The following is a 24,750-nucleotide window of genomic DNA, read 5'->3' on the forward strand; positions in this document are numbered from 1 at the left end:
TTTCTTGGCTGAATAAATACCCATTAATCACCTCTGCTAACCTCCGCCAGAGCTGCAGGAGACTCCAGCAAAGCACCTCATGTTCTGAAATCTTTGAGCACTGAAATGTCTCATATATTCTTTAATTCTTTACTCACTGTGTGTTGATCACGAGTCTATCCCACTGGCCTTTAATATCATCTTCTGAAGGCTGTTCTGTGATATAAAGCCCATCAAACTCCAATTTTCGAGCTACTTCCTTTTCACGCTTAAAAATAACCAGCGGGACCTACATTTGAGAAACAAACATGTTAAATCAGTTTAGATTTACTGGGATCTCCTGTGGTCACTATCACTACAAAACAGCTTTGGAAAGAAGTATTTCCCATGTTACTTCCAGCAAGGTAAAGACTGAATGAAAGTGAATCAGCTAGATTTAGGCAGAACAAAGCATCTGGTTTTGGAAAACAGGAAACAGAAAGGGCATTATATCTCTGCCTGTGTTTTTAAATACAAGTTCCTGGGTAACTGCACTAGTGAAGTCCCTTTTAAATATTAAAAAGAAAAAAATTATACAGAAAGGTTTTTCTTTAGCGTATTATAGATACATACATACGATGAAATGGGGCAATAAATATAATAATTTACTAGGGTTCAGAATGCATGCTTTATTTAAAAATGCAGTTTTATTTGAGGAATCTCTTAATATTCCCTTGCTCAGCGTGCCCACATTTTGAAATAATTTTTTATTTCAACATCAGGAAAACTCTTTGTCCACATTTAGATGTCTCCAGAACATTCTGACTCCCTTTTCATATGCACAGACTTTACACAAGAAAGATGCAGACCTCTGGAAGCATCCGAGAACATCCCCTTAAAACAAGGGAAGAGGGATGGAGAGGAGTTTTGAAGAAGCTGCACCCTGCCTGCCGCCTGGTCCTGGGTCTGGAGAGGTTCTTGCTGCCGGGCGGAGGCAGGGACAACGCAGGGGTCAGTGCAGGGAGGGGGCCTCTTGCAAGGAAAGAATGAAGCAGTTCACAGGGAAATAGGCAGCCCTGGCTCTCAGGCTCCCTCCCGGGTGCCATTCACCCAATGAACCTGTTGTTCCCTGCAGGGGTTCTGGGAGCTGCATTATCTCGGGGAAGTGAGACAAACTGGAAGCATTTCCGCCCAGGAGGGCAGCAGACAGGTCTCTAGTATCAGAACAGTCGACAGTGACGCGAGGTGTGAAGGCCGCGGCCTCTGATTCCTAATACAGGGAGCACTGCTGGGAGACAGCGACTGGGTCGCTTCTGGGGGCGTTACAGGCGAAACCGGTCATTATGTGAACCTTCCCAATGTGTGAAAGAAAGCTACAGCGAGACCACCCCAGGCCATGCCCCCTCCCGGGGCAGCCTGCGGCCAGCGCCTGGGGAGCGTGGAGTCCCCACGCCAGGCCCAGGACACGCCTGCAGGCCCCGCGCCTCCCAGAGCGAGCTCGTGCCTGCCCGGCAGCCCCCCTTTCCCTCCGCTGCCTCCTGCTCCCCCCACTTCCCACAGGAGCTGGTTTCTGGAACATTCCAGGATGAGCTCTGTGCCTGTCACGCTGCCTTAGAATCTGCTTCCCCAGAAGTCTGACCGGCGACAGGCGCAGGAGCCCGCCCTCCGACTTACTTTCAGGCAGTAGTAGCCGATGATGCAGAAAAAGGAGATGACCGTGTGCAGCACGGCCAGGACGCGCAGCGCGGGCTCCATGTAGCCGCTGCTCTCCTCCAGCACGTAGTGCACCGCGAGGACGCCGGGCGCGCCCCCGTCCAGGCTGCTGGCCCGGGCGCTCCCGCCTGAGCTGCGAGGGGGTGGCTCCTTTCCTTCAACCACAGAAGAAGTGGAGACCTGATTCAAGCCATTGAAAGCGCAGTCAGTTCACTCCCTCCAAGGTACTGGTGCCAACAAGACACAGCGGAAGCCCAGCCTCGTCCACAGTCAGCGGCCGCGAAGCCCCGCGCAGCGCGAGGACGGCTCCCCACCAACGGCAGGCACTGGGCGCTGCGCCTCCTGCTAAGGACCCAGCGCTAGGCGGATGGGCACAGGGGGCCGTGAGGTGGCTGTGCTGCCTTCTCGTGCGCAGAAGGCCTGACTGTGACACACCCAGCCGCCAGTGAGGTCAGCCACATGGGCTGGGAGCAGCCGCGAGCCCCGCCCGAGCGAACTCTCACTGCGCTGGAGGAAGGAACCTGTCCCCGCCGCACAATCAGGGCCAGGCCTCAGCTTTAGGTTTCTCTCCCACCAAAACCCATGCTGGAGCAGGGCTAGAGGGCTCACTAGCAGGTCTGGGACACCTTTACATCGGTCCAGGCTGCCTACAGCGTCGGGCTGTGAGCAAAAGACTGAGGCGCACGCACCTTATAGAACAGCAAGATGAAGTTGATGGCAAAGGCGACCAGCAAGGCTAACATCCTCATGTTGTAGAAGTTGCGAGCAAAATAGTTCTGAAGGTGAAAGATTAAAAGGTCAATGAATCAAGAGACTTGAAGTTTACAGACACTGAAATAAAGCGTTTGTTTATCCAAACTACTTCCCGAGCCCTGAGCATGTACTGAGCACCATTCTCCAGACTGAGTTAGGAAATCTGAGCCACCAGGGAGGAGACCAGTGATAAAGCCGCACACCCATAGATGAGACGAAGTTCAGGGAGCGCTCAGTGCTGCGGGAGACATGGGCCTGGGGACTGGGTGCTGGAGCAGAGGCCTGAGTGCCTCAGGGGCAAGTCCAGAGAACAGCTGAGGAACAAGTGGCGTGAGAGACAAGCATGCAGGGTGAAGCCGAGTTCAGATGCTGTGGGTGCCTCTGAGGGTGGAAAGGAGGCCAGTGAGGAGGGAGCCCGGGAGGGCTGGGGTCAGAGGTGGGCCAGGCGAGCTCTGCAGGCCCCTGATGAGGTCTGTGTGGGGTCTGTGATCTCCGGAGCCTGCCAGGGGGATGTGCACAGGCAACCTAATGACTGCTGTAGCATCATTTCCCTCGTCTGCGAAGTGCGGATAAAACAGAAGTGTTCTCGTAAGTTCGCTGTGAGGATAAGATACGCTAACAGAGGAAAGCTTGCTGTGAATCTTGGTATTGTAATTGTAATTATTTTGTTCTAGGAGGATCTGAGGAGGGCTTGATGCCATCAGCTGCTGAGTTGGAAAGATTATTCCAGCGTCTGTGTGGAAAACAGAGGAAGCCAGAGTGGCAGCCGGGGCCGGCTACACAGACGTGGCAGGGGCAGAGAGAGAGAGCGCTGCCGGCGCAGGCTGGCACGGTGGGCGCCACGGAGACTGGAAGCTGGGCAGAAGTACTGGGAAGGCACTGCTGAGAAGAACTGCCGTTGGAGTGTATTTGAGGTGGGAAGAGAGACAGAACTCAGGGGATAACTTCTGGATTTGGGGGTCTTAGCAACTAAGTAAATGGTTGAGCTGAACAAAACCTGGAGAAGTGGGTTTCAGGAAAAGGCTGAGAAAGGTCAGCATGTGTTTTAATATTAAGCGGGAGGTCTCTGCAGGTGTGCCAGTGGATACACCAGGGGCCGGAGCGTCAAGGCCGCATCACTGTGATGACACACCTCGCGTCCCTCTCTGCACACAGGCCCTGCTGGTGGTGTCCTTCCCACAGGGGACTCTGCCTTCACTGCCACAGCTCACTGGACCATGGGGGCCGCCACACCCAAACTGGGCCAGTCACCCCAGCTCACCCCAAAGGCAGAACTGGGTCAGAGAGGCTGTCAGTCACCCTGGCTGTCTGAGCTGGGAGGTGAGAGTCCTGGGGACACGGGGCCTGTGGTGGCCTGAGGTGACCATGACCAGTCTCGTGGATGCTACCTGGTGAGCAGAGAAAGCCACCGTGCAGAGCCTCCTGCCCCACCTGCAGCCTCACCAGCAGCCCTGGCAACTGTCAGAACTCCCCAAGCTGGTGACCACCCAGCGTTTTCTAGAACACGTGTACACTCAGTGTGCTCTGTACTCACTAGACAGGGACAGTACAGAGAGCTAAGAAAACATAGTTGAAACTATCGGTATCACACACATATTTGCCTAAATCATATAAAATGTGTCTTCTATGTACACACAGCGCCAGGATATTTAATCTCTGGATAGTCACTTCCCTCATAGGAGGCTCCTAAGCCACCGAGTTTCTTCACTGCTTCTGGTACCCAAGGGCTGTAAGTCACCAAGTGTGACTGAGCTGCTTGAGTGGTATGAAAATGCGGAGTGTTGGGCTTGCCTCCAGGTCTGACGTGACCAGTCAGCACCTCTGGTAGGTTTATTCTACACACTCACCCCAAACTTCCAGCTATAAAATTATGTATAATGTAGGGTGGGGCAAAAGTAGGCTTACAGTTGTCTGTATGGAAAATAGTACAATAATTAATAAATAATAGCACACGAATAAGCTCCGTGTTTCAGGTACTCACAACTGTAGACCTACTTTTGCCCACCCTGTATCTATACACATGCACATACCAAAGGCCATTCAAACTAAATTTTTATGAATTCCATCCTGAATGGATACAAGCTGAGACAGAATAGGGACTGCCTTCTCTATTTTCCAAATATGAATATGTATTTTATTAAGTGGGGAGCATTTCTGAAAAATGTGTAGGACACTACATAGAGACCTATCTTTTTTCACTTCATTCTGTCATTTTTTTTTAACTTATTTCTATTTAAAGAATAATTCTGAATAGACCTTCTAAGCAATGCAGTTGGCTCACTGCATTGATACTCCTATAACTGGGTTTTTAATAAGAGGGTGATGTCCAGGAACACTGGGCAGCCCACGCAGGACAGCACTATGTACACCTGCACCGAAGGCTATGGCCCTTGGTCTGACCACAGAGTCTGCGCAGTGGCCTGCAGTGGGCTTGGGGATCTGCCCGGGCCGTCCTATCTCTGTGGGAGACACTGGGGAGGCAGCCACTACATCCAGAGGTCTTGGTTATGTGAACGAGTGCTGAGCTCACGGGTGTGACCACAGGGAGCAAACCAAACGTACTTTCAGGGCCAACATGGCTCCCTGATTGCCACCCAGGGGAGGCCCCGGGTACTTGCTGAGCCTGAGTTATCAGGTCTCGTAAGGTATCACATCAGCATTCCCCCTAAAGCGCTCACCAGCAGCTTCTGCTGATAAGCTATGATCTTCTTCCAGAACACCGACTCGGGCGCCTCTGGCTCCCCGTATCTGTGCGTGTGGATCAGCCGGAGCTTCTGTCTGTCCTTCCCCTCCTTGGCCTTCTCTTCTTTTTCTCCGCCTTCTCCTCTGTGAACACAGACAAGTAAACATAAGCCACCCAGGAACTAAAGAGCAAACAGGTTTTGGGCCAAAATATACAAACAAACAAATACTTAAACCACAGTATCACTTTTGAAAACTTCCTCTTCCAATGAACTGTAATATTCAGAATTTTAGAATTCAGGGTTGGATTCATGTTGCCGTGGCCTCCTGCAGGAGGGCAATTCTGTGACATTCAAACCTAAACGGCATTTTACAGCCAGAGTGTCTCTATCACATGTAGCATGTCCCTTCCAACCGTGCAGTAAAACACCACACAGAGGAGACTAACCGTGACAACCCCCAGCCCACCTCACCTGCAAATTATGGTTTTAACAGCCAATCTCTAAGTGACTAGCCTTTAGGACTAATCATCAGAGACATGCATTTGGTTGTTCACATACATAGAAGATGCCAGTATATTAATTTTTCAGGTAATAATGAAAGTAGAAGCACTAAAACTTGCTACCTGAAAGCCCTCTAGCTGCAGAATACCAGTCCTCCATGGGAGCTTGTTTGTGTACGTGAGCTCACATACTCAGGATCCACCTACACGTAACCCACCCCAACCTCACCCATGTGAGGGGCATCTCATACTATTTTTAATATTAAACAACTGCCACTGAAATGACAGCTGCCCTGCCTGTGTCTGCATTTCCACAACAGTCATCCTGTGGCCACATTCACAACTGGCCCAACAGTACAAGCTCCGTGACTGCAAGAAATGACAAAGAAATAACAGAATGGAGGAGGGAAATAAAACACCATGTGCAAATAGGGTACTATAGGCCCTTAAAAACCTGATTTCCCCAATTTTTAAAAATGTGCATATAAAATTTAAACTTGGGGAAAGGGGCAAGTTTCAACTGGAACAAAGCCATTGCGGGGAGGAGACTGTACACCTTCCTTGTTCACCTCAGCTCTGCCTTTCCGGCTGCTGGGCCTACATCCCTGCTGCAGGGTGCTGGCGAGATGAAGACCCCGAGTCCCTGCCACCTGCTGAGTCAGCATCTCCAGGGCGGGCCCAGGAGTCCGTGTGTCTTATGCCTGTGGCCCCTGACTAGCTCAGAGGGACACACTCCTTAAGGACCTCAGCAATGGCAAGGGCAGAATCGCATGTGCAGTCAACCCAGAGCTGAGCCCTCGGCTCTGTGGGCGCATCAGGGTTTCTCTGCGTGGGACACACAGGGAGAAGGAACGGGAGGGCGAGGCTGGCCTGGCGCCCAGCAGCACCGCCCACATTGGTGCCCCAGCATGGTGGTCCTGGCGCCCAACCTGTCGCGGAGAGGACAGAGGCCTCCACCCTGTGCCCTGAGGAGGGCGCGCAGGGAGCAGGAAAGGACAGGAAACCACACGTACTCGGCTTTCTCAGGTTCCGACTTGTTTTCTTCTGTCTCTTCCTTTCCTTCCTCTTTGGCCTCCTGCTCCTTGAAAGTAAAGGGGGGGACACAAGCAGGTCACACATCTCCTCTGGACGAGTTTAGGGAGCCCTGCCCCAGCTGCCAAACTGGGACCTAAAACGACCCCCGCCTCTGTGGAGACAGCTCCCTCCCGCACACGAGCCTCCTGGGCGCCCCGCTCCCCTTTTCAGAAACACTGCCCTTACCTCACCCACCCGCTCAGACCTCACTCAGCCTCAAGGCAGCCCAGTCCCGCTGGGCAGATCTCTAACCGCTGCCCGCCGCCCTGGCCCTGCCTTCTCTCCGTCCACGGGCACTGAGTGAGGTCCTGTCCTGTCCTGTCCGTCAGAGTTAGATCCCTTCCTAATCACTCCCCCAGGCCACTGGGAGGCCCTGGGCACGGCCCCTCCTTCTCTTCATTCCCCACCCCGCAGTGTGAGCCCCGCTGTGAAGGGGGGCGCCTGTGGGTGGATGGCCTGCTTCGCCGCCTGGTCCCCTGGGGGTGTGCTTGTGTCACACCCAGTAGTTTAAGGTAAATCAGCAACTTGTGAAGAGCCTTCAAGAGCTGGCTCTGCTGACCAAGGGGCCGATTCTCTCTGGAACCTCAGGGCGTCGGGCCTGCACCCCCGCCCGCGCCCATCTACAGCTCCCTGGGTGTCCTGGGAGCTGCTGCTGCTGAGATTAGTTACCTGAACCTTTTCCTGCCCCTCGGGAAGGGGCGCAGGGCTGCCCATGAGGTCGCCCAGGCCAGCATTCGGGTTGTGAGGCATGAGTTTGTACTGCCCTCCCTCTCTCTTCAGGTCCAAGCCAAATATGTCCGAGAGCAGGTCACTCTCCTCAGTCAGCTCCTTCAGGTCCGCGAGGTCCTCCGAGGGCAAGGCGGCCTCCAGGGGCTTCCTCTCGCCCTCCTCCCCATCCCCCCTCACCTCGTCCTGCGTGGGGTCCGGCATGTTGGCCAAGAGCTCCGCCACCTTGATCTTCTTGGCGCCTTCCACCAGGCTGCCCCCCAGGAGCAGGCCCCCCACGATGCGCGAGAAGCCCCTGAGCACGCTCGCCACGACGTGCAGCAGGCCGGTCACAGCGCCCCAGTAGGAGGAGAAGAGCCCAGTGACCATGTCCCTCACTGTCATCTTCTTCACCTTCTTCAGCTGCTTCTTCAGGCTCTTGAGGCTGAGCATGCGCAGAAGGGCCAACAGGTTGTGCCTGAGAGCCACCAGGGCCGCCCGGACGGTCAGGACGGAGAAGAACCCCACCCTCGGGCCCTGCTCCTCCGGCTTCTCCTTCTCACTCTCCTCCTTGCTGGCCGACCTCTCGTTCAGGTCCGACTCTGAGATCTGGGCCGCCAGCTGCATCTCAAAGATGGTGTCCTCGCAGAAGTTCACGAACAGCTCCATCTTCTCCTTCTCACCGCCCTCGTTGACCACGTCAAAAATGAACTGCCTCTTGGATTCCTTGACCTGGGGCTTCTCCCACTGCGTGCGGCTGGACTCGCTGATCTCGAAGTACACCCTCTCGATGCGCTTGGCGCTGCCCATGATCTCGATGCGGCCCAGGAAGGGCTGGAAGTAGTTGAGCACGCTCTCCGCCAGCTCCAGGAAGGTCTGCAGCCGCGAGTCGTTGGGCATGTGCTCCGAAAGGTTCGTCAGCAGGACGGCCACGTTGAAGCTGATGTCCTTCGCGGGCTCGTGGAACCTTTTGACAAACTCCTCGTAGTCCAGGGTTTCGTTTTCATCCGTCTCCGCACAGGACAGGAGGAACTCGGTCTCCGACGGTGTGTAGTGCTTGTGGCTTTCCATCGCCTTGTGGAAGTCCCTCTTGGAGATGACTCCCTTGCCATCGGGGTCGTATTCCTTAAATGTATCAGAAGATGTCAAATCTTTTAGTTTTAAGAACATGTCGAAGAACTTGAGGATCATCTCCACGTTGTTGGAAGACTCCACGAGCATGTCGACCATCTGCTTGCCGATGGTTCCATTCACAACGTTACCTGTGGCAGAGAACGGCGCCTGTTTAAAATGAGCGCTGCTGATAAAACGGGTGTCTACAGAGGCAACACCAGTGCAGATCCCTCAGGACACCGAGGCGAGCACAGCTCCTGTGCGTCTTCCAGTGGAGCCTCGGAAAAGCCAGATAACCGCCGTGACCACACAAACCGTGAAAAGCCATACTGACAATGTAATTATACTAATAACCACAGAAAAACATCTGAACAAAAGCCAGCCTTCTCCCCTCAGATTGGTCAAAGCAGCAATGTTTTAGGGTACAGAAAATGGGCACACTTATATCCTAAAGCCAGAGACCGAAACCCAAACCCATTAACAATAAAAATGAGCATTTACACAGCCCTTCGGGGTTGAAAAATCATTTGTCATAGACTATGCCTGAGGTACTGTTCATTATTCTGACTTTATTACTGAGGAAATGCGGTTAGCAAAGTAAGTTAACCTGCTCAGACCCTGAGACAAGGGCGCCCTTTCTCTTGTGAAATGTGAGCAGCTCTCTTGCATCTCTTCACGGCCCAGAAAGTTTACAGTTAGAAGCGGCAGACCCACAGGCTAGACTTCCTCCAGGTGCCTGAATTAATCCCTACGGAGTCAAACAAGTGACATCTTCACCCGGGCCCAGAGGAGCCTTCCCTTTGGGCAGCACCAGGGAAGGAAAAGCAGTGCTGTGAAGACTGCGGGCTCATCCCACTGACACGTAACCTGAGAGGCCTGGGTTTCTCTTTTCAAAAACTAACTTGAGGGAAGATTATAAAGCCCCCAATAAATCCAGGCATCCATCACCTCTCAGCGTGGGAGTTTATTTCTTTGCAGGATGCTGAAATATTGATCCCTAAAATAAACGGATAAAGGCAACTGGGATATGTACGATATAAATCTGAATGGAAGTGAAGTCGAAACTACCTTCCAGCATGGACAGCAGCATGACCACCATGTCCTTCTGAAGGTCCATCAGTTCTTTCAGTAGCTCAATTTGACTGGAATCCTGGAAACAGTGACATATTGCACGTGAGACCATATGAAGCACCGCCCCGCCCACAGTGACCACCTCACAGCATCGCAGGACCAAAGGGGAGGCGGAGATAAGCATGCAGCTTATTAAAACCGTCCACCTCAGAATAAAGAGTATTTGCAGTTGACTCCAACTCCCGCTTACCATGGTGTTTGCAACGACACGAGCAAGTCTAAGGACACAGAGGGGCTGGCAGTGGTGGGCCGCGCAGGCAGGACCCAGGGGCCCCGCACATCCCACGGCCCCCCACAGAAAAGTCTGTCAGGCCTCCTTTCTTCTCCTTTTTAACTGATTATACAAAGATGTTGTATATTTTGTAAAAATTAACTTATCCTGAGAAAAAATGTAAATGATATGAGATAAACTTACTTTACATAAATCGAGCCAAAAGTGTACATGAGTGTTACCTGCACTCCCGGGGTACAATGTATCTGACTTACCAGCTTCATTAAGCGCTCTGATATTTCTGTTAACATTCTGTGGATTTGTTTTTATTTTTTCACCATGAAAATTTGTTTTACACAAATGTGCTGGGTCTAAACCTTGCCATGCCTGCAGTGCGGAGCCAGCTCCATGCACATCACAACTGCAGCTGGGAATTCTGCACACGAAGCTAAGTTTCTACGCTGCTGCGACAACGAGGCGCTGTCTTTCTACAGCTGTCACCGTGACCAAGTCTCTAGCTGCTAGGTAGCACCGGGTATTAGTGAAATGTGGAAATATATCAGAATGAGAACTGTCTTGTATGTGTATAACTGCATATTGACAAAGATCCTCTCTTTGGTCAAACTCTATCCAGCTCTCTTCTCAATATCCGTCTACAAAGAGTTGAATGAACACACAGTTTCTAACAGCTCAGGACCACATCCCTGGGAGGACCCTGCCCCTCAACTGCCTCTCTGAGAAAAGCCGAGGCTGCCAAAAAATTTACTTTTCTTTCCATCCAACACCCAAGGACAGCCTCCAACCCTCAGTCTCCGGGGAGAGTGGGAGCCTCACTTCTCTAACTGCCATCTGGCAGTCACAGCTGCCCTAAGGACTGACACTGACCAACCCTTGGTGCGCTTTCACTCCCTGACTGCTGACCCTGCCCATCCCCACCCCCATCCCCTCTCTCTCCCTTTAAGATACTCAGTCCCCTCTGTACAATCAGTGGAGGGGAGTTCACACTGGGCTTGTCCCTGTGGCAACAGGTGGTCTGTCCTGACCACTTTAACCAGAGCCCAGCTTTGTTATGTCTGACCACAAGCTCCCGCTGCAGGCCAGGGTGGGGTGAGGCTCCTCCCGGGACACGTGACAAGCTTCTGACTTATGATGCAGCATTCTTTCCTCCACCTGACACCTGGCAAATACCATGCCTCAGATATGTCAGCTCTCAGGACACCCAGCAAAACCCACCACTTAAAATAACAGATTTACTCAAGATTTATAGTAAGGATTTTTCTATTCGTGTATCTCTTAGCTTCAAATGAGACAGACACAGTAGTAAGAAAACCATGCTGGTATTTTCAACATGTGCTCCCAAATTAACATCAGAGCACAGTGGACAATCTATTTTTATTGGCTTATCCTTAGAGGTGCTTTTTTCTCCTGACTTTCTCGAAGCTAAATTTCCTGTTAGTGGGTGCATTCCATTTATTGAGAACAGCCGCTTGTGTGGACCCCATAAGAAAACCCTCTCCCTTCAATACGGACTCAGATTTCAGATGTTTCCACTTATCTGCAGGGAGGAGGGAACTTTGGTGAGTAACCTTGGAGAAGTGGGTCTTTGAAGGACTGTAAATGTTCTGTGCTGGGGACTAAACTCTTACTTCTCCATATAGTCAAGTCTTTTATATCTTTTGTTCTCAAACTTGAATAAACGCTCCCATCTATTCTCAGCTTGCATAAAATTCTTATTTTATACTTTATTTTATTTTATTTTTAATCCTCTCCCGAGGACATGTTTTCACTGATTCAAGAGAGAGAGAGAAGAAGGGGGAGGGAAAGAAGGGGGTGAGGGGAGAAATGTCAATCAGTTGCCTCCCAACCCGGGATTGAACTAGTCACCTGGGTATGTGCTCTGACCAGAAATTGAACCAGCAACCTCTTGATGCTCCAACTAACTGAACCATACCAGCCAGGGTGCATAAAATTCTTTTATTTAAGAAAATGCTTTTTAATGTACAGTAAAAGATGTATAAAGAAATGATCTAAAGAAGGCAGTGTTCAAACAAAGGAAAGCATGCTTAATTTGCCAATGATTACTGTCCCTGGCATCATTTAGGATGGTGGACAGTGGACTCTTTACCTGAGACAGCTTCATCTGCATGTGGGCGAATACGTGGAGGAAGCCCACCACCGCGTCCCAGAGCCTGCTGTGGGCCAGGCTCTGCTGATTCCCAGTGCAGGGACCCTATGGGAAACAGACCAACACATCACTTCTGATAGCTTAAGGGCAAAACAAACTTCACAACAGCTTGTCACCTGACAAGAAACCCCAACAGGAAAGATGCACAGTGATGGTAATGGCACCTTTAGGAGATAAGCACACCCTTCTTTGAAATGTTTAATATAATAAATCCCCAAAAGTGCCCCAAGGATTTTCATGTTCTGTTTCTGTATAAACAATGGAACATTGACAAAAAAGGTGAATCATTTCGTCTGGCTGTGGTTTCTATTTAGAGAAGGCAGTTAAGTGAAATCGATCAGCATTTATTACCGTGGATGAAAAGAATCTGAGATTATGTTTAAAATGGGAGAGCAACACTGCTTAGTGCTAAATAGTACCCTGGATAAAGCGTTTGTACAGAGACAAGCTCCTCTTCAATGCCCTCTTCATGGTTCAGCTGCCTCTCCAATCATACAGATAAGGCATTTTAAGAGATTAATACTTTAGTGTGGGTGAAAGGGGTCTGTAATAAAGCTGACAAGTTCAGTGTCAGAGTAGCCTCCCAGGGAGATCTGATCATAAATTCCTGACTGGGCGGGTCCTGGTGGGCAGTCACGCCCCAGGCATATAACTTCTTTAGTAAAAGTTTATCTTTGCCTTAAGCAGCCCCATCCATTGCTCATGCATCTAGGACAACACCCCTTTGAAATGCCAAGAGTAACCCTCTTTTCCAGACCCCTCAGGGCTTAACCGCCCTCAAGTGAGCAGTCATTTCAGCTATCCTGTAATTCAAGCCCCAGATGTGCTTTCTGGAAACCACCTTTGTGTGTGTGATCTTCCTTAAATTACCTCCTTAATTCCACATACATAACAGAAACTGCAAAACTGTTCTCAAGAGCATTGGGCTCAAATAAACTCTCATGAAATTTTTCTACAGGCCTGGATGTTTCTTACATCAACATTAGTCATTAGCTTTATAAACCCAGAATCCAAGACAATCAGAGCCTACCTACTCTCTAAGCTTACACTTCAGGAGATCCTTATGTGGCAACATAGTGTGTGGGAGTGTGGGAGGCAGTTAGACAGACTGAGCAGAGCAAGGGCGATGGGCCAGGTACAGCTGGTCATCAGGGTGGAAAACCCCAGGTGCCTAGCAACCAACAATTGTAGGGTGGGACCTCGCCCCCAGGGTGGCCTTTCCTCCTAGCACACTGCTGGTCATGTGGTTTGGCCCCCTGACCTTTCCTCCCTCAAGAAAACATCTAGGCCTCAGTTGTATCTCAGCTACAGGCTCAGAAAAGCAACAAAACCAACCACAGCTGACCTCAGGACCAGTTACATTAGATAAAGACCACCCCAATCACCCGACAGGGGCCAATGAATCAGTGAAGCCCACAACCCTAAAAGGACACGCCTGGAAAACTGCTGAATGTTGCATTAAGATCTTCCCCTGGGGCCTCCCCTAAAATCTCTTCCCTTAAAGCCCTTAGGACAGAGGACCCAGCTCACTCTCCCTCCTGGGAGCTCACCCTCACCTTCCCCTCCCCTGCCAGGCGAGTTACCATTACCTTCCTCTCTCCCAAGCTCCAAGGGCCCTTCCTTTGCCTCTATAATTTGTTTCCAAAGCCCATTTCTTCTAGGAATTACTTTTTCTACCTCTATAATTTTATAAAACATGTCCTCTTATAGTCTGAGTCTTGACTCTGAATTCTTTCCTAGACAGAACCCAAGTACCCAGGTTGCTGAACCCAGGTCCAGGGTGACCCCTCAGGTCTAACTCCTGGTGCTGTTCCCACCGCCTACAACAGTAGCAGGTAGAAGGTTTGCATGGAGACAATTTCTATTTTTACTTCCCAAGGGAAAATTATATAACCTCTAAGTTTTGTAAACAACCACATCAACCAGAGACGTAATAGGGATTTTATTTTTAAAAAATAGATACACAACACAGTTCCTAATTTCCAAACCATCCCTTCCTTTAAAGTCTAAAGTTTAGAGGGATGACTCCTAACGAGTATATATTAGAGAGCATTAAGACACTCCAGAGGTTACTCCAGAATCAGTGCCTGGGGGAGATGGCGGCACTGCAGACACTGATGAGGTACAACAGGACTTTGTCCTGTCTCAGCCTCTGCTGAGCCCCCGCAGCTGGGAATAAATGGAGACTGAGCAGGTCTTCCACCCCAAGGATGTGAAGGGGCTGAAGTTGAGAGCGGATGCTGGAGCGAGTTCTTGTGCAGGCCGCCCCCTCCACCCCTGCGACCGTGGGAGGCCAGGGTTGCTTCTCCAGCCCTTGGCACCGGGGACAGATGAGACATCAGGAGAACCCGCCAAGTTGGGTGCATAAGGTTTGATATTAGAACAGGTGAAGGAGAGACAGGTGACAAAAACAGGTGTTCCTTTTATGTCTACTCAGGAGGGAAGAACCTGCTCAAACATTGCCCTGCAAGAGTGTCCGAAGGGGTGATGAGATTCCAAGGCAGTGGGCCCCCCAGATTATTCAGAATAATCAGAAACTGGGCAGGAAAAGAGGCATTTCCATGCCCTGAAGGCAGTAAGAGGGCAGGTCCAGGCGAGTCCTGGAGACCCCGCCTCCCCCACTCTTCCTCCCTCCCCAGGTACAAACCCAAAGAAGCCTGAGGCTGAGGGACTTGGACAGATGGAAGAGGAGGAGCCCAGGTCCCTGCTGCCCTCCCCTCTCCCCTGCCCCCCTGAGGCCTTCCCAGCAGGGAGTCAGCCTAGGACAAGGGGAGGTTTCAGTTGAACAGGAATGAAGTAGCTGTGCCACTGTCCTACCCCTGAAGAGAGGTGACAAAGCGGCCCAAGGGATTTTATTGATCTGAGCGTGGCCAGTGCTCAAAAGCCAATGGAAGACCGCCAAAGAAACAGTCCCCAGAACACGTCTGAAGAGACAGTGCTGGGAAGGAATGAGGTGCTTTAACATTCTGGTGAGTTCAGTTCACAAAGCCAGCCAGGCGGTGGCACTTTGGCAGTGGACATCAGTCTGTCTGGCTGTTACAGTCTCTCTGGATTCAGAGCAGGGGACCTTTAGGTTTCCTGTGGGTCAAGTCCAGGCCAAGGACCTTCAGGTTTCCTGTGGGTCAAGTCTAGGCCAAGGACCTTCAGGACTCCCTGTGGTCAAGTCCAGGCCGGTGCTGACTTACCTGACCCACTAAACGCAATACTGTGCCTGACCTATGAGGGTGACAAATGTTAGTGTTGGGGAAAGCTGGGCAAATCCCACATGGAAGCTCTTGTACTGTCCTTGTAACCTTTCTGTATAGCCAAAGTTACCCCAAATAAGTTCTTATTAAAATGTACTTGAAGCCCTGCTCCTCTGCCTGCTGCCCTGAATGTTCATGTAACAAGTTAAAGGAAAGAATTTCGCACACAGTGAAAGATTAGTGGGGCTCCTGGTTTTACATAAATTCAGGAACCTGACTCATGTTAGGAACCAAGAAATGCCCACTCTTAGCTGAATATTTCGTTCATTCTATAGATACCATTTTCCCGACTGTTCCCTAACCTTCGCCAGCTTGCTAATGTTGCCAGTTAATCTCACTTAATCAGTGCAGGTCACACTAAGGAGAGTAATATCTTCTAGACGCAGACGGGAGTATTAAGCCACAGTGGAAGCGGGGAGGTGAGGAAATAGAAACGAGAGTGAATTGAACCTGATTTAAAATTAGCTCTGACTTGGTTTAAAGCAAAGTTATTAGGATGATGTGTGGCTTTTCCATTCTGAAATGCTGAAATTAGGGTCCTCTCTGATGACGGGGGGAAGGGGGAGGCCTCCAGGCAGGAGCACGGGGAGGGGTGGGCCTGGAGGGCCGAGGTCGGGCGCCCTCCGACCCCGGCCGGAGTCCTTCACTCACCGGTGCCTCGTCCTACTACACTGCCCACAGGACCTCTGGGGACGCGGTCTGCTATTTTCACATCTCTTCCCCCAAAGATTATGTTCAGTTTAAGGAAGCAAACTGCAAATTCCTCCCGCCCGTGTGTCCTCAGCATGTGGATTTGAAACCCGAGGCTCACTGACTGGGAGCAGCACCATCCAGGGGGACAGAGGAGAGACAGGAAAGGACAGACAGGCCTTCCAGGAAACCGCGAACTTTTGCCGGTTGAAAAAAACAGGATTCTACAAAATCTTTTCAAAATTCGCAGGTTAAGACAAATTTAGCTTAAGGAGATGTAAAACAAAGCAATATTTAAAAATATTTCTATTCCTCGTAGTACTTGGAGTTGTACCTCTATCATATTATATTATAAAATTATACACACATGCTCCAAAATGAGGCCGTTAAACACTAGCCTCTTTTTAATAAAGTCTCCATGAAGCTTCTTCCTCACTTTCCCCGGAATACGGCGGAGCGGGTTAGCGCCCTCCCTCCCCAACGCTACTGGAGCTTACTGAGCGCACCGGCCCGGAGACCGCGGTCCACCCACGCTTCACGCCTCCCAGGGGCTGACCCGCCTCAGTCTCCAGATGGAAAGGCAAGTTCCCTCCCTACAAATTCACGCCTCAGCCCGACCAGCTAAGGATCGGGACGAGGCCCATCAGAAAGGGCGCGGGGAGCACTCTGCGTACTGAAGCCGGCCAGCCAGCTGACTCCTTTTCTCTCTCTTTCTTCCAACAGCAGAAACGTGTGGCCGTTACCTGAATGTACTCCGTGAGGGTGTTAAAGACTTGCTTTGCTACTTGAATTGCTTTGGAGAAGTTGCGCTGTCCCTGCTCATCGATGACGTCCTTCCCGGAGTAATACCAATAGAAGTCACTGATGGACTCCTGGAAGAGAGGTGAGGGGTGAGGGCACATGGGAGGCTGCGCCCACTGTCCAGCTGTGAATCGCTAACGTAAGTCATCTGACAGCACAGATTTGGAAGTGAAAAAAATACGGTGAAGTAAATACAACCCCCAGCGATTTTCCTACACGTGCAATGTGGCAACACCCTCCCTAGAGCTGCAGAGGAGAAGCACAAAACTTAGCTTTAAAAATGACCTCCTGTCTCTGGTGACCTAGAACTTCATAAACATAAGGATCGTAAGGTTAGTGCACATCTACCCCTTGAGCAGTTAGAGGTTTTACTAGGTAAGCACAGAAATTAGGTATTTTTTGGGTTTCAGACGCCTGGCCTCGTTTCCCCCGCAGAGTGTGAGCACCTGCTGGGGGAGGACTTCAGGATGTCCTGCCTCTGGATCCCCCAGAAACTGCTGGACTGCGGATAAATACTGGCAAGTGTACACCAAGTCTTCCCGACAGGATATCTGCACAATACTCACATTTTGAAGGAATTTTGTCAGCTAAATGAACAATAGGTCTAGCGTGTAAACTGCACTTGGGTTTTGAGCCATAATTTAAAAAATCACAAATATGTTTTTAGCAACTCTTCCTAATGTACATATTTGCTTCCAAATAGATCTTTTCCTCCACTAAGCTTTAAGTAAAAAAGTGTTGTGCTTTTACATACTCAGATTAAGGGGAAAACTCAAAGTCTGCAGGTTCTCAAAGTTCTGTACTGGCTTCTCTTAGAAATAAAATGAGAGATGAAGGTGACACAGGCTCTCTCCTCAGGAGGCCTCCACCTTCAGACTGTCTTGCTAATGTGGAATCAATTACTACAGTATCACAGGGACTTTAACTGCTTGTTAAGATGAATTTTAAAATTAACTCAAATATTAGGATGGCTGAAGACCTAACCCGAGGGCATTAAATTCAAGTACATGGGAGGCTTGAAAGCCTTTCTTTCTCCCTCCTGAGAACACCCGGGATGTTCTTCCCCGTTTATCCATCAACCGCAGAAGGAGCACAGCATGTGAGCGCTTTACAAAGTGGAAAGAAAATTTAAAACGCCATCAAAGCTAAAAAATGTAGGGAAAAGTCTGCACTTATAGAAAGAAAATCATGAGCCCAGTGGAGCCAGGATGAAAGACGGGACAGGGTGGCGGGTTCGCCAGCAGGCCTGGGAAAGACTGGTCAAGGCAGAGTCTGAAAATCTGACGAGCCGTGAACCAGAGCGCATTGGGACGGGCCAGCTGATCGGCACGCCGGCCGCCCCGTCACCGCAGCTGCACGAGCCCTCTACTGGGCCAGGACGCGGGGCAGCGCACCTGGACCCGCAGCAGGTAGTCCACGGTGGAGATGATGATATTCACGGTGGTGTTGTTGCCGGTCTGAGTTCTCAGATAATTCTGAAAATCTGTACGAGACCAAAAAATGGTATTAAATCTCACTCCAGAGTTTAAAATGACCTGTTATTTGAAAAACTCCAAAATCAAATGATGTCTCCAGCAAAATCACTGTGGCCAGGAGTAGTTTTAACATGAAGTAATTCACAGTTTCCATAGAAAGGGAGTGACCACCCCGTAAGCACATCTGGGTCTTTCACAGAACAGAAACACTCCATTTTTGCCTAAGAGGCTGCCGACGCGTTTCCCGATTCCTGGCTGGAGCGCTGGGCGCGGGGACGTGAAGGGTCCCATCCTTTAGGACAGTGGTTAGACACTCAGTGGTCCCCTGTGCCTCCCGGACGTGCTCAGTGCCGGGAAAGGTGACCTTCCCGCCAGCTCCCGCCCGCCTGGGCCCATCGCTGGCCGTGGAAGCATCAGGCTCAGCGACGCCATGAACACCTTCCCCAGTGCAGAGAAGGGGCACAGAGGGGACAAGGCACAGTCTTCCCAGAGATCTCTCCAGTCTGTACCCTTTCACCTGCCACCTGCCTTCTCCAGCAGAGCCACCGATAAGCCGAGTGAAGTGGCTACAGGGGACTCTGAGGCAGCGATGCTCACAGGAAACGGGGCTGCCGGTGCCCACGCGGCACTCGGGCTGTCCCGACTGCAGGGTTACCCGCCGCTGGCACTGCCTTCCAACCACCTTTCCCCCAGACCCTCCCGTGGCCCCAGGCTTCACCAACCTGAGTTGTGTCCCTCACAAAGCAGCTGCAGGAAGCGGAAGAGGTCACAGGTGAACTCGTCATCCTGAAGAACCTTTTCTCCTGCAGGGAAGTCCACACGTTAGCCCCGCGCCTCCCGCCCGCCCTCCCCGCCGGCCCTGCCCACCGGCCCCAGGCGGCGCAGCGCCCCCAGGCCCGCAGCCCTCGCACGGCCTCTCTCAAGCTCACAGACCATGCGCTTTGCAGAGAGAAGCACGTTTCTTTGTCGGAAAAGAACACTGGGGTCTTAACACCCCGATTTCTGTTAAAAGTAGCAGCATGGGTTTGGCAACATTTTAGAAACCCCCCTGAAGGTTTAAACTTGTTCTCTTCTCCTAAGTTTCTGACAGGTATGTACAGAAACGGTTCTGCATCTCAAAATGTTAACGTGAAACCTGCACACTCCGCGTCACAGTGCGTTTGTGGGGCAGGGTGACCTGCAGAAGGGCTCAGATATTCCACCTACGTTTCAACTTAAATGTATCTTCACCACAAGCTACTCTGAAAGCAAAACACAAAGAAACAAACGAAAAGCGAGCACCACACAAATGCAAGTTGATTTTAAAAGCAAAAAGTGTCCGTGAAAAAATGTTCAACATATGAGTGTATGCTCTGGAATCTGAATCAGCTCAGAAAGGAAAACGACAAAAAATGTTGTTTGGCAAGTGAATGAATGTATTTACATATTTAAAAAATAATAAATTCTCAGACTGGAGATACTGCGGTTAAGGAGAACACTGTGCAATGGCCACGTGTCCACTGGAACGGAAAGTGCGATGATGACAATGACAGAGCTGATGGACTTACCAGTCTGCAGTCTGTGACTTTCAAAGTGACAGGCTTCATATAATGGGAGGGTTAGGAAGCAAAACCATTTTGAAAACTAATATAAACATTAAAAAAAGTACATGAAATCACTGTACTGGTGTCCCTGTGAGCCTGTAAGATGCGACATTTGGTGACCAAACTAAAATCACCAGGTACACAAATCGGTCCTGTGGCAGGTTCAGGCGCTAAACGCACGTTGCTTAGACTGTCATTACACGGCTGATAAGCCCATTCCGCAGTGTTTACGGTCATGACAGGGGAGGAAGGGGAGGACAGGCGGGCCAGGAACTACACTCTTCATCCACGATACTTCCTATCAGTTAACGAGCTATTTTAATCATAAGAGTCTCTAAAATACTTAAATCAAAATATTAGCAGTTACATCGACTTGTCTCTTGTGAGCCTATCTACAGTGTATTTTCCCCCAGAAAATCAAACCAATAAGCCATGTACACGCTTTCAGCGTTCACGCGTTCACTGTGGAACGAGGAACCTCGATAGGAAGTACTCAGACAGCTGACGCTGAGATGAGCTTGGCGTGCTCCCCGTGGCCTGAAGTGCTCGGCCCTGCACACTGACGTACACCCGGTTAAAATGCTGCCACCCCGAGGGGTGCAGAGAGGGGCGAGGCTTATGGTGCAGGAGGCTCCGGAGGACAGCCCACCTGGGGACGGTCAGCAGAGAGCCCACTGGACGTGGAACCTGAGAGCAGTAACAGAGACGAGGCAGGGTGCGGCCCAAGGGCCTTGCATTCCCGCAGTATCACCTGTGACGGCAGCGTGACGGCAAATGTAACCACTGTGAGGAGCTTCCTTGCCTTCGTTTTAATTATAAGGGGCCTGAAATTCCTAATACTGTAATAAAGGGAGTGACGGCAGTGCCGCTGCTGCTGACGGGTTGGTTCTTTGTGTCTTAGTTTCTCATCTATAGAATGAGACAATGAGCACTGTCCCCTCACTGGCTCTTCATAACCTAAGGGACCATTTCTACAAACTATGGACAGCTTAGCATCAGTAGCAGTGGCAAAAGCACTAAATAAAGGCATAGCACGCCTAGGTGGTGAATGCAGCTACTGGACATATTTATTAAATGCGTTCGCCCATCTTAATTTTATGGGACCAAAATATTCTCAAAATTATATAGTTTCACTTGGAAATAATGTTAGGTAGACCTTACTTATTTAGAGATCTAATAAGGTTCACACTTTTAAAGGCCACTGCTCTACTCACAATTGGTTTATCCCCTTAAAAGCTCACTGTGTTTACTTAGAATATCCGTGGTCACAGATCACTGTGTGGCCCTGTATCCAGACAAAGCTTGGCTTCATTGTTACTAACTGTTCATAATTATCAATAATTGTCAATAAAATTAATGGAATAAGTAAAAAGACTACTGAGTATACATAAAAAATAGAATCAGGACAAACAGAGTTCAGAAACTGAGGTCCCCTCAGCCGTGGGTCTTTTCATGGCTGTATCTCCAACAGCCGAAAGCTACAAGTCGAGCAGCATGGAACATACGACTGGTCTACCTAAGAATTCCCTGTAAATGCTTGTTAAACGGACTTGAGCCCCTCACTGCCATGGAGGAAATTATTCTGATTACTGATCTTCAGAGGACTTAAATATCTATTTTGTATCTTCGAAAAACTGAAGAATTAAGGATAACAATATTTTTAAATAGTGAAAAGGCAGGTATTTGACTCCACGTGGGTAATTTGAATGTCACTGCTTAAAAGGCTTAAATGCAGCTGCTTAAATTATGTTTCAACTCAACTAACAAACCATGAAAGTTTTAAATAAATACACAATCAACATTTAGTTAGTGACTATGGTGTGCTAGGCACTGTGCTGGATATATTTTCTCATTTCATTTCAGGTACGCAATAGTCCAAAGGTGATATGAATCCCAGTCTGTGGTTCAGTAGACACCTGAGAAATTCCTGCGGCTATTAACTGCAGGTCAAGGGTTTGAATCCATCAAACTACAATGAACACTCATTAGTGTCTTCTCTGTGCTAAGCACCTTGTAAGGTCCTGGGGATTAAACCAATGGACAGAATTCCTGAACTCAAGGAGGCCATAGTCTAATGGGAGAGATAAGCAATAACAGGCAATGTCAATATTACACCGCCTTCCAGAATCCACGGTGCCATAGTTTCTACACTTTGTAAAGGCCTCCTCAGCAATCAGCAAAATCCCTGGCTAAGGACCTTGGACCTCACGCTGGATGCTACTTAAAGTGTGAGCTCCTGCTTGCTTCCACCACTTCAGGCCCGAGGAAAACGTGTTCTAGGTGTGCAGCTTTGGGACAGGCAGTTTACCTTTCTGAGCTTTTGTTTCATCTTTGATATGGGGATTAACCATCTCTGACCTCCTTACTTCATAGGGCTTCTGGGAGAATCAAATTGGTCCAAAAAAGTATAACTGCTTTGAAATATGCAAAGCACAACAGTAATAAATAGAAAATTAAAAAAGCTAATTTCTAAACAGAACTTCCGTGGGCTGTGGATATGATAACAATCTCTAAGTCCTATAAGTGTAGATATAAATTGAGGTGACAGCCTGACACCAGCACATGAAATGAATTTATTTTAAATCCCAAGACAGTCAAACTGAGAGCGGCCACCATGTAGACGAGAAGGTATGTGCGTGGCTAAGAGCTCAGCTCGTGTTAGCTGTGGGGGGACTGTCCCTTTGCTTTCAATGTGACCCGCAGATTTTGCCCCTGGAACCTTCTCTGGCTGCCTTTCAGCTCTCGCTCCTCTCACTGAAACCCTGATCTTTCACACTCCACACACCAGCGCCCTAAGGACCCATCACACTGCACACGGGCTGCCTACCACAGCTGTCAGCAACCCACACACAGACTGACTTCCTTTCACGGTAACTACGAAAAGTGTGCTCTCAAGAATTCCCTACGACCTGCCAGGAAGCATCACCTCCCAGCTCCCAGAGGCCGGAAGGAAATCTCACTGGAGAAAGATGCCCAGCCAGCCTACGAGCCTCGCTGAGAAACGAGAGGTGCGTGGGGTCGGGGGTTCGATGGAAGCGTGTTTGAACACTGGGTGTTAGCAATTTAATTCCAGCTGGATCATGACACAACACACAGTATCGCTTAGGTGCTACTTGTGCAGTGGCCGTCACAGCCTCAGAAGCAAGGTGCAGATTCCTGGGCAGGGCACAGAAGGCCCCTCCCGGCCCCCATCCACCGTCTCCCCACCTCGCACTCAGCCACGCTGGTGGGCCCCTGTCCCGACACAGTTTGTACCTCACACTCTGCCTTCCTCACCCTCCAGATGAACTTCCACTGTGACATGCCCTGTACCAGGGTGGGAGGCACCTCGCTCGGCTCCCTCCCACACAGCGCTGGCTGTTTTGAAGTCGTTGCCTACACCTGTCTGCACAACCCTGTGCTCTCAAGGACTCCAGTGCCCAGGACAGCGCCCAGCATGCCACAGCCACCCCAGCTGTCCTTGAGGAGAGAGTGCGCCCACAGGCACAGCAGGCGGGCACTGCGCCCACTCCCGAAAGGCCTTTGAGAATCGGGCTGGGAGGCAGCCCGTAAGGAAGGGAGCTCCAAAACCAGTGACAATCCAGGTCAACCAGCACCTAGGCTGCTTTCTCTGTCCTTGTGATAAATTAATTAAAAATGAATGCTTTTTGCTTTAGCTTTACATGAACTTGACAAAGTCACAACAAAGACCAGTAAGAACTGATGCAACATAGTGTCGGGTAGATGGAGACTCGGGAAGGTTAAGGGGGGGTAGTTAATGTTTTATATAAATTTTATATAAATCAAACGATTTCTGAGGAGTCAGATCTGCTTCAAAATTCCATTTTGTTCTGAAGCCTAGGACCACACAGAGTGGCCCAGAGTGACACGGAGCGTCTGGGCTCCGCTGGCGGGGTCTGAAAGAGGTAAGGCTGCACCTCAAACTCATGATTAGGAGCAAGGTTAAATGGTTCTGGGAAAACACAAAAAATCCTGGAATGGAATGAAATTTTAAACAGCCATAGAGGTTTCGGGCTTTAAATGTTAGTACATGTTAAAAGAAAATACATATGACTAGAAAATATGCAGAGGAAACACTGATCACAACACAAGTGTGCCAAAGGCACTGCGGAAGGATGGGTCCCCCCTTTGTTTTCTTAAACACAAGTGGGAGGTTGGCTCCTGTGAAAGGGGCTTAATCAAGGAGGGACAGGCCCTGGGCCACCATGACGTAACAGTGGTAGAAAAGGGAATACAAACCAATAGCCTGAATTTATGTAAAAACCTTAAAGAAACAGAGATTTCCTCATCATAGCTCCAGATTAGAAATACCAGTTGTCACCACAGAAAGTTCAAAAGTGGCTTTAAAATTTCCACAGTAACTGCAAAAATTGACAATAGATTGGGGGTCTTTGAAGGGAGCCATGCCAGTAGGTAAAGGGACAAAAAACTACTGTCCAAGCCAACATGCTGGCAGCAGGTGGGCAAGGGCCTGCTCCGGAGCTGTGAAGGGGACGGTGCGGGGAGAGCACCCGTTCAGTCCTGGGCCCGTGTGGCCCGGCCAGCCCGGAACCTGGCTCTCTCTCATCTCTTCCCTCATGAGTTCTCGTGGAGGGTGCTGGTGGGTGTCAGAAGCTTATGTGTTTAAGCTACACCTTTTCCCTGGCTCTACAACATATGGTCACTTTACCACACCAAGAAGTCTGCATAGTAAAGAGAGGGGTAGACAAGAAGCCTGAGCGCCCACAGCCTGTCCTTGGAGCCGGAGCCTCCAGCTCGGAGCAATGACATCACTGACAGATTTATACTTTTCAGGTTTTCTGCATATAATTCCCAAGAAATGAGCCACTTTCCTTCTCCTGTGAGGATAACAAATTTTGCTTAACCTTTGTAGAATCTTAAAAGAATGGCCGTGTAGCACATTTTTAAGATCTGCCGAAGAGAGTCAGG

At 49.9% G+C, this 24,750-nt stretch overlaps 1 protein-coding gene across 2 annotated transcripts in view; it reads right to left on the reverse strand.

Annotated features, from left to right (window-relative positions):
* RYR2 (ryanodine receptor 2) overlaps nucleotides 1-24,750 on the reverse strand; it is a 298,173-nt gene that overhangs the window by 30,435 nt on the left and 242,988 nt on the right. For both annotated transcript variants that reach the window (XM_087828993.1, XM_087828992.1), the window contains 11 exons: nucleotides 18,961-19,041; nucleotides 18,158-18,246; nucleotides 16,706-16,834; nucleotides 11,968-12,072; nucleotides 9,569-9,650; nucleotides 7,352-8,649; nucleotides 6,622-6,689; nucleotides 5,103-5,250; nucleotides 2,361-2,447; nucleotides 1,633-1,851; nucleotides 138-268 (listed from right to left, as the gene is read on the reverse strand). In XM_087828993.1, the coding sequence (XP_087685119.1) occupies nucleotides 138-268; nucleotides 1,633-1,851; nucleotides 2,361-2,447; nucleotides 5,103-5,250; nucleotides 6,622-6,689; nucleotides 7,352-8,649; nucleotides 9,569-9,650; nucleotides 11,968-12,072; nucleotides 16,706-16,834; nucleotides 18,158-18,246; nucleotides 18,961-19,041 (2,437 nt within the window). The remainder of the gene's footprint in view (nucleotides 1-137; nucleotides 269-1,632; nucleotides 1,852-2,360; nucleotides 2,448-5,102; nucleotides 5,251-6,621; nucleotides 6,690-7,351; nucleotides 8,650-9,568; nucleotides 9,651-11,967; nucleotides 12,073-16,705; nucleotides 16,835-18,157; nucleotides 18,247-18,960; nucleotides 19,042-24,750) is intronic.

The sequence above is a fragment of the Miniopterus natalensis genome, chromosome 21 (genome assembly GCF_054644295.1).
Source record: "Miniopterus natalensis isolate mMinNat1 chromosome 21, mMinNat1.hap1, whole genome shotgun sequence".
Classification (NCBI taxonomy): domain Eukaryota; kingdom Metazoa; phylum Chordata; class Mammalia; order Chiroptera; family Miniopteridae; genus Miniopterus; species Miniopterus natalensis.